Below are 9,033 nucleotides of genomic sequence, written 5' to 3' on the forward strand. Positions count from 1 at the left end.
AAACTGCTTGCTACATAAGCATGAAGACCTAAGTAGGATCTCTAGTATTCACATAAAAAGCTGGCTGTGGTGGCAAGCACTTGTAATTTCGGTGCTGAGAGGCACAGACAACTGGCAAGCCAGTTTAGCTAACTCCGTGAGCTCTAGGCAAATGAGAGACTTCATCTCAAAAATCAAGGTGGATGGCTCCTGAACGTCAGAAGTTTACCTCTGGCCTGGACCTGCGTGTGCACACTCATGCACCCACACAAACATCTACACACCATATACACAAACACACACACACACACACACACACACACACACACCAGATAATTCAGTGAACTCAAAAAACAAAAACACAGAGCTGGAGTGATGGCCCAGGAGTTAAATGCATTGACCCCTCTTGCAGAGGACCTGGGTTCCATTCCCAGCACCCACATGGTGGCTAACAACCATGGGTAACTCCAGTTCCAGGGGATCTGATACCCTCTTCTGACCTCTATGGGCACTGCATGACACAGATGCACTTACACATGCAGGCAATACACTCACACACATAAAATAAAAATAAATAATAAAAAGGTATTTAAAAAAAGAAACAGAAACAGTAATTTGCATCTAGTCTGCTAAGTGCTGTATATACTGTGCTCCATTTAATGTTTATCACAGTCTTCTGAAGTTACCAGCCCATTGCATAGCCAAAGCTACTGGGAATCAGAAAAAGTGAGCGATCTTGTCCACAGGTGTCTGCCAAATGACAGCAAGGCAGTGAGAAAGTGAGGCCATTAGCTAGGTCCTTTAATTTCCCCCCCTAATTTCTCACCACAGAAACATCAGGTATGGATGTGATCTGTTTACTACATGCAGTTATGAGGCAGTTCTAAAATACAGCCTTTCCTCAACTAATGGAAAACAGCACGTACTTACGTCTTCATAGCGAAAAACAGTTTTAAATACGGAGGAAGTAGCTCACCAGCTCACAGTCTTCAAGGTGATTTTCCAAGTCATTTTCCAAATTTGTCCTGTTTTCTTGTGCATTCAGTTCAGAAGTGAGATGTGTATGACATTTACCAATGGAATCAGAAGTACATTCTGATTGGTGTTGACAGCTCTGTCCAGGACTCACAACCAGAGGCAGAGGAGAAGGATGGCTGAAGGGACAGAGAATCAATACTGTTTCAAATACACTGTCAATATAGAAAGTTTGTGATACAACAGAAAATGCTAGGGGATATTTCTGATTTTTGACTGAGATTCTAGCTAGCTTTTGTCTGCTTTTAGACTGTAAATTTATTAGTGTCTATTATACATTAATATTACCAATTATTCTCTGTGAAAGCTCAGTTTTCTTTTTCTTTTTTTTTTTATCATGTGTAGTTATTTGCCTTGTTGGGAGAATAAAACATTTCACATCAAGTAAAACAGTAAATTCCTAAAATACATACAATAGTTAAATGCTATGTAAACTGATGATTATTACAGAAGTGTGTGAAGGCAATGCCATACACACTGTGAAACAGTTGTCGCTTCAGAGGCACCAAATAGTACAGTTAACATTTTATAGCAAGAGAGAGATGCTCAACTCACAGTAGGGTTATTCCCCATAAACTGTCATACATTGAAAACACCTTAAGTTGAAAATGCATTTACAGCATCTAACCTAACAACACCCATAGCGTATAGCTTAACCCAACACAACAGTTATATATTTTTTTTTCACTTTTTTTTTCCAAAAGATCTTGACTTTATATTTAAAGATGTCAAATTTGACGTATCTTACTTCAGAGGAATAAACATACCATTCCAGGATTCTATGAACAATCACGAGGAAAACATTACACACAGCACATATGTAGCATATGCATGTTATGCCAAAGATCTAGATGGACTTATTATTCATGATCTTCCTGCCTCAGCCTCGTGAGTATTAGGATTACATGTGTGTACCACTGGAAAGTTCAATTTTCAATTAAGTTCTTTAACTGACATAAGGACGGTAAAACAAGTTGAAGACTTAAGCATACTTTCTGTTCCTAGTTGTTACTCAAGACTGAAGCTAGTGTTACTAGAGGCTTAGTTTGTATTTTAACCTACTAAGAAAAAAAATAAAAAAGAAATAGGAATGAATGTTTTACTCTTAGCTGGGAGTGGTAGCACATACCCTTAATCTCAGCACTCAGGAGGTAGAGGCAGGCAGATCTCTGCGAGGTCGAGGCCAGCGTGGTCTCCATAGTGAGTTCCAGGCTAGTTGGGGCTATTGGGAGACTGTTTCCAATAAAAACGTCTTACTCTTCTGTTTATTTATTTACTTATATATTTATTTTTCCATACTGCAGACTATTCAGGCTAGGTAGGCACTCTACCACTGAGCTGTATCCCAGTTCTTTTTAAATACATTTTTTTATTTGAGCAGGGTTTCACAACTTTTTTTGTTGTTGTTTTTTTTTTTTTTTTTTTTTTTTTTTTTTTTTTTTTACAGGGTCTCCCTGTAGCCCCCAGCTGGCCTGGAACTCACTATGTAGACCAGGCTGGCCTTGAACTCTGAGAAATCTGCCTGCTTCTGCCTCCTGAGTGCTGGGATTAAAGGCATGCACCACCACGCCCAGCTTACAACTTTCTTAATTATTAATACTTAATTACTAATAAATATGCTCAAGAGAGAAGCAAGGGCTATACTGACTGATTTGAAAGCTTATTGGTTTACTAAACTGCTAATCACAATAGGTAGAACTCTAATAAGCAATCATTTACTAACTGTTCTGAATCCACAGACACTCCAATTTTTATTGTGTATGTATGTGTACATGCATATGGGTGCTTTAGAGGTCAGAAGAGGGCACTGGATCCCCTGGAGCTAGAGTTATGAGTGGTTGTGAGTCACCAGGTATGGGTACTGGGAACTGAATCCAGGTCCTCTGGAAGAGCAGCAGATGTTCTTAACTGCTGAGCCAGCTCTCCAGCCCACTAGACATTCCATTTTTTAATTTTAATTTTTTTGAGACTTTCATAGCTGAGTACACTGTATTTATATTATTTCCACCCTTCCCTGTGTCCCTCCAATTCTTATCCCCTACTCTGGGATTCCTGATCTCTTCTGCATTTGTTATTATTTTGTATAATGATGTTGAATCAATTTAGTGCTGCTTATATGTACATGTGTTTGGAGCTGACCACTTAGGAATGGATACTCTAGCAAGAAGCTTGTCCTCTCTCCCTCAACAGGCACTGATTGCCTGGAGCTCTTCGACTAGAGGTGAGGCCGTGTGGACTGTCTCCCATCCACATTGGCACAGACACTCAATTCTTAAGGCCAAGATGCTACTGCTAACAATACTGGCTGCTCTGAGCATTCTGTGTAGCATGGACAATACCTGCTCTCAAATTCTGGTTTGTTGGATATTTTCAGAGGATAGTAAAACATGGTACAAGCGGGTTCTTGAGTTTTGGGTGCTTCAAGTTGATTGTGTGCCTGTGACACCGTGTTGTTTAGAGTCTGATTCAAAGCTGAAGTCAAGGTCATACAGGGCATCTGTGCTGGAGCTCTCACAATGTCGTCCTCTCCACTCACACTGCTGTCACTGTAACTATCCTTCCTGGATGGGGACTTGCATTGTTTCTTGCTTCTGTCAGACATTTCATTTTCATCTGAGCTGGTGCCTTGTTCCACACATGATGGTTGAGAAGGTTCTTTACTGCTGTTTAGAAGTACTTGTGCTGGAGAGTGGAGTGGGGTCTGAAAGACACATTCAAAGTGGTCAGAGGGTGACAACTTATTAGCTTTAGAAGCAGTCAATTGAATATGAATCTACTGAGTCACAGTACTTTATATATTATGTATATTAAATTATCTGATAATAAACATTATGCTCATTAAAGAAAAAGTGATTATATGAAACAACTCCTAATTCTGCATGACTTTTATTTTTATTACATTTATTAACTTATTTTGGGTGTGTATGTGTGTGGGGGTATGCATGCCACAGTGCACTTGAGAAAGTCAGAGGACAACCTGTGAGTGGTTCTCTCCTGCTACCTTGTGGATCTCAGGGATAGAACTTAGGCTTGATGGCAAGTGTCTTTACCCACTGGGTCATCTTGCCATTCTGACTTGTATTTTCTTTTTCAAGCTTTATTTATTATTTTGTGTATGTTTTGTGTGTGTGTGTGTGTGTGTGTGTGTGTGTGTGTGTTTGCGAATGCCTGTACCATGGGAAGTGTGTGGAGGTCAGAGGACAGCTTGTGGAATCAGTTTTCTCCTTTCATCTTTATGTGGCTTCCAGGGATCAAACTTAGGTAGTCAGGCTTTTGCAGCAAGCACCTTTACCCATTGAGTCATCTTGCCAGCCCTAACTTATATTTTAAATCAGAATTAGAATTGTGTTACAGCAGTATATGCTGTATCCTACTTCCAAAATTTAGGCTTCTATCATATATGATTTAAAAACAAGATTTTAGTTTTATTTTATATGTATGAGTATTTTGCCTGCTGTATGTAAGTATACCACATGTGTGCAATGCCCGTGGAGGTTGGAAGAGGGTGTCAGATCCTCTGGAATTGGAGTTATTGATGGTTGTAAACTGCCATGTGGGTCCTCTGTAAGAGCAGCTCTTAACAGTTGAGCCATATCTCTAGCCCCTATTGTGCATGTTTTCTGAAGTTCTTAAATGTGCTTTGAAAACAGCTCTAATGATTGTATCATAACCCCCTACAGAGGGCTTGCCTTTACTTTAAGCCTTCTCCTTTTATTGAATACATAGTTGTTTACTACTTACAGAAATGCAGATGAACTACTTCCTTGTAATTTTCTAGATGGTCATATTGTCAAGCACAGAATTTTTTTTTCAAGACAGGGCCTTACCATGTAGCCCTAGCTGGCCTAGAACTCGCTATATAGACCAGGCTAGTCTTGATCTCACAGAACTCACAGAGATCCACCTGTCTCTGCCTCTGTAGGGTTGGGATTAAAGGTGTGTGCCACCATGCCCAGCCTGATGCACAGCATGTTTTTAAAGGTCTTTAAAAATATTTCCAAACTGCTTTCCAGAAAGACTTTATCAACTGATGTACTCATTAAGAGGTTCTATTCAGTTCATCCTGATGCTTCAAATCAATGTAGTCTTCGTTTTGTGTGGTGTTGGGGATTGAACTTAAGGTTTGTGCATACTAAGCAAAAATACTTAACACTGGGCTACATCCTTGGCCCTTCAACATAGTTTTTATGTTTATTTTATTTTTATTTATACATATGTATGTATGTATGTATGTATGTATGTCTACCTGAATGTATGATTATGTGTGTGCATGTGCCCACAGAGGCTAGAAAAGGGCAGTGGGTTCCCTGGAGCTGGAGTTACAGGTGTATGCAAGCTGCCTCATGGTTGCCCCCCCCCCCCGCCACCTCCCACCAGGGTTTTACTAGTTAGCCCTGGCTGCATAGAACCCACTATGTAAAGTAGGATGGCCTTGAACTCACAGACATTCTCTTGCCTCTGCCACCTAAGTGCGGAGGTTAAAGGTGTGTGTCACCATACCTGGCTAATATAGTTTCTTAAATGCTATTTATATACTATTTATACTGTCACTTTGGCATTAGTGTCCTGCACATACTTCCCCTTTCCTCAATATTAGGGTTAAAGCTTCTGGCTTAGGTACTCCGCCTGATGTCCAGACCCAGCAGACAACACTGGTGATGGAGCTCTTTTAAAACTGATAGGTGAAAGGCAGATTTTCTTGTAAATCACTATCATAATAAATTAACTCTTTATTCTGTGACATAAGAAAAGGAAATAAACATAGCCCTTTCTCTAGCTTCTAGTGTTTTCTTTTTCCTTTTTTTTCCCTGTCTTTTTGCGACAGGGTCTCCCTGTAGCCCCAACAGTCTTGGAACTTGCTATGCAGACCAGGCTGGCCTTGAACTCAGAGATCTACCTGCCTCTGCCTCCTGAGTGCTGAGATTCCTGGCCTAGTGTTTTTAACAAAAGAGCTGAAAATTTTAACTCTTATTAAAGAAACTGTTTTGACAGTTACATACATTTTATAATGACTTTAGTCATCTTCAGCCCCCATTGCCCTCTCTCATCTCCCTCCTCCTGCTAGAACCTTCTCCTCAACAAGTCCCCTCCTACTTCTACACCCTTCTGTGTGTGGTTCACTGAGTTTAGTTTCTTGCCCAAGCATGAGTGGGTGGTTATTTAGTGGGCAAGGGCATCCTATCAGTGGCTGCACCACTGAAGAATGACAACTCTCTTCCAACAACTGTTCACTGCCAGTAGTTCCTCAGGGAGAGGCAGGGCCTTCTGAGCCCCTGCCTTATCCATGATGACATGTTAACAGGACCAGTTTTGTGGGCCTTGTGCAGATAACCACAGCTGCAATGAGTTCATGAGTGCAATGGTTGTATGTCCAGAACACATCTTGTTTACTGTACATTTCCCCAACCTTTGCTCTTACATTCTTTCCATCATCTCTTCCATGATGTTTCCTGAGCCTAGGAGGGAGTGATACAGCTGCCTCATTACATCATTTAATTCTTGGCACTTTGGACAGTTCTGAGTTTCTGCTTTAACTGCTGCTCATGCTATAAGAAACTTCTCTGATGATGCTGGGCACAGGGCACAGCACAAATCTCAAATGGTAAACTGGAAACTGGAGCTTGCCCCGCCATGCCCTTTGGTTTTTTTGAGACAGGGTCTCTATTATATAGCCCCGACTGACCTGGAACTTGCTATACAGACCAGGCTAGCCTGGAACTCACAGATATCTGTTGGCCTCTGCCTCCCCAGTGTTGGGGTTAAAGGCGTTGCGCCACCATGCCTAGTTTTAACTCTCATTTTATCCAAACCAAGTTCAAGTGAAAATGACTGTTCTTTTTCAGTTCAGTAAGAAATGGACACAAACCTTCTGTACTCCATCATTCTGTCATCTCCATTACACTTAGAAAGCAAAGTCCTGAAACTCTAGCTTTCTAGAAGTTTAGAATTAAGAGAGGAGAGAAAATGAATCGATTACTTTGCATTACAAATACGAAATGCACTGAAAGAGTTTGAGTGACACATACAAGGTAACAGCTCCTAGGCCAATAGCTAGGTATGAAACATACCAGATCAATCCATGATGAAATAACTGCAGCTGAATTAACAAGCCACAAAACTGATATTCTACATTATAGAAGTTACTTTCCAAAGGCCTTACCAAAAGAGCAGTATCGATTTCCGGAAGCACCCCAGGTGGGGGTCTACAGAGAAGCAAGGAGACTTCTGGAGCTGTCCCCCTCAGAGCAGATATGACTTCCTAGAGATACAAGAACGACAAATGAAGATGGAGTTCAGGCAAAGAGCCAGCATACCCACATGGCCCACCTTCCCAGGCTCCAGACTCACCTGTTGAGATAGACCTTTCAGTGAGGCTCCATTCACTTTCAAGATAACATCTCCAACATCAATTTTTCCACTCTCTGCGGCTGGCTGTCCAGGGAAGAGCTTTTTAACCCTTACTATGCTGGCATTCATTAGTTCTGGTATAAGATTATGTTCTCGAGAAAAACTGAATCCTAGGCCTGAGCTATTTTTAAACAGTTTTACTTCAAATGTATTTTCTAGAGAAAAAAAAATACAAAAAAGTTAAATATTCTTAATTGTATATATATGAACACATACACACACACACACACACGCACACACACTTAGATACATTTTTCAAAAAGGCCATTTTCCCTGTGCTATTAACAGCTCCTCATATGCTTACTGCACCTATCATATATGCTCTCCTATCATTAAGAAAACTTTTTTTATTTTTATCTTTTTTTTTTCTTTTTGAAACAGGGTCTCCTTGTAGCCCAAGCTGGCCTGGAACTCGCTATGTAGACCAGGCTGGCCTTGAACTCACAGAGATCCATCTGCCTCTGCTTCCCAAGTGCTAGGATTAAAATTTTGATCTTTTGATGTGCATGTGGTGTATGCATGTGTGTGCTTGTGTGCTGGAGTGCATATGTGAAGTCCAGTATTGCTTCCACCTTTTTTTTTTTTTTTTTTTTTTTTTTTTGAGACAGGGTCCAGTATTACGAACACACCAACCTCAGAAGAACTCATTATTATTCCAGTCTTCATTTTCTTATTATCATATCCACTAGCTGGCATATTTTGTAAGGAAGAGCAGTATTTGGGAAAACCTGGATGGATTCCTGTCTAAGTTTACCATCACGATTCATAAAATTAAATAAAAATATAGAAAATTTATGGTTAGGTGTGATGGCTCCATGTCTATAATCCCAGCACTTGAATGGCTGAGGCAAGAGGACTACCATAAGTTTGAGGCCAGCCTGAGTTACACAGTAAATACCAAGGCCAGTCAGGCCTTATGAAGTGAGACCCTGTTTCAAAAAGAAAAGAAAAGAAAACACAACAAAAACAGAACCAAAACCAAACAAAATTTAAGGGCCAAAGTTTCAAATGTGTGTGAAGCCATTCTCAGCAATTATGTAAACTAAATTTTTCCTTATCAAATTTCATTTAAAATTTAACAGCTATCTAAGTATTGTTAAATGACCACATTAGGATATGGCTTCATTATCCCCAAGCTTTGACTCTCAATGAACTTCAAATATGGTTTTGGTCAGGTTGCTGATGCATCAGAGTTTTATACTAGCCAAGAATAGATAAGGCATGGATTCTACCTCAACATGTAAAAACTGCATTTTGAATAAACTAGGAACAATTTCAGTGACATGACCTGACCCCAATGCCTGACCTTCGGTGACAAAGCTGTAGTCCTTGACATGACTGGTTTTCTTCACTGTTATTTCTGGGTCTTGACCTTGGGTGTCTTGGTCTGAAAGAGTGTACTGTGGGCTTAAAGGAACATGTTCTTTGGGTGCTGGTGACTGCCCCTTTTCTAGCAAGAGATGAACCACCTGAGAAAAATGGAAGATTGCTTCATTAGCTAAGAGGAATCATAAGAAAATAGACATGACTCTATACGTTTGTAGATATGAAAATAATTTAAAATAAGTACTTGGGTCTAGCAAAATATTGGCAGAGAGAAAAGAAAAAAAA

General features: G+C 40.2%; 1 protein-coding gene across 9 annotated transcripts in view; it reads right to left on the minus strand.

The window, feature by feature from the left end:
• Nucleotides 1–9,033, minus strand: part of Ptpn13 (protein tyrosine phosphatase non-receptor type 13) — a 238,888-nt gene that overhangs the window by 47,320 nt on the left and 182,535 nt on the right. For all 9 annotated transcript variants that reach the window (XM_008851752.3, XM_029555308.1, XM_029555309.1 and 6 more), the window contains 5 exons: nt 8,729–8,891; nt 7,363–7,577; nt 7,175–7,273; nt 3,354–3,715; nt 956–1,133 (listed from right to left, as the gene is read on the minus strand). In XM_008851752.3, coding sequence (XP_008849974.1) covers nt 956–1,133; nt 3,354–3,715; nt 7,175–7,273; nt 7,363–7,577; nt 8,729–8,891 — 1,017 coding nt within the window. The remainder of the gene's footprint in view (nt 1–955; nt 1,134–3,353; nt 3,716–7,174; nt 7,274–7,362; nt 7,578–8,728; nt 8,892–9,033) is intronic.

The sequence above is a fragment of the Nannospalax galili genome, unplaced genomic scaffold (assembly GCF_000622305.1).
Source record: "Nannospalax galili isolate Female #2095 unplaced genomic scaffold, S.galili_v1.0 scaffold405, whole genome shotgun sequence".
Classification (NCBI taxonomy): domain Eukaryota; kingdom Metazoa; phylum Chordata; class Mammalia; order Rodentia; family Spalacidae; genus Nannospalax; species Nannospalax galili.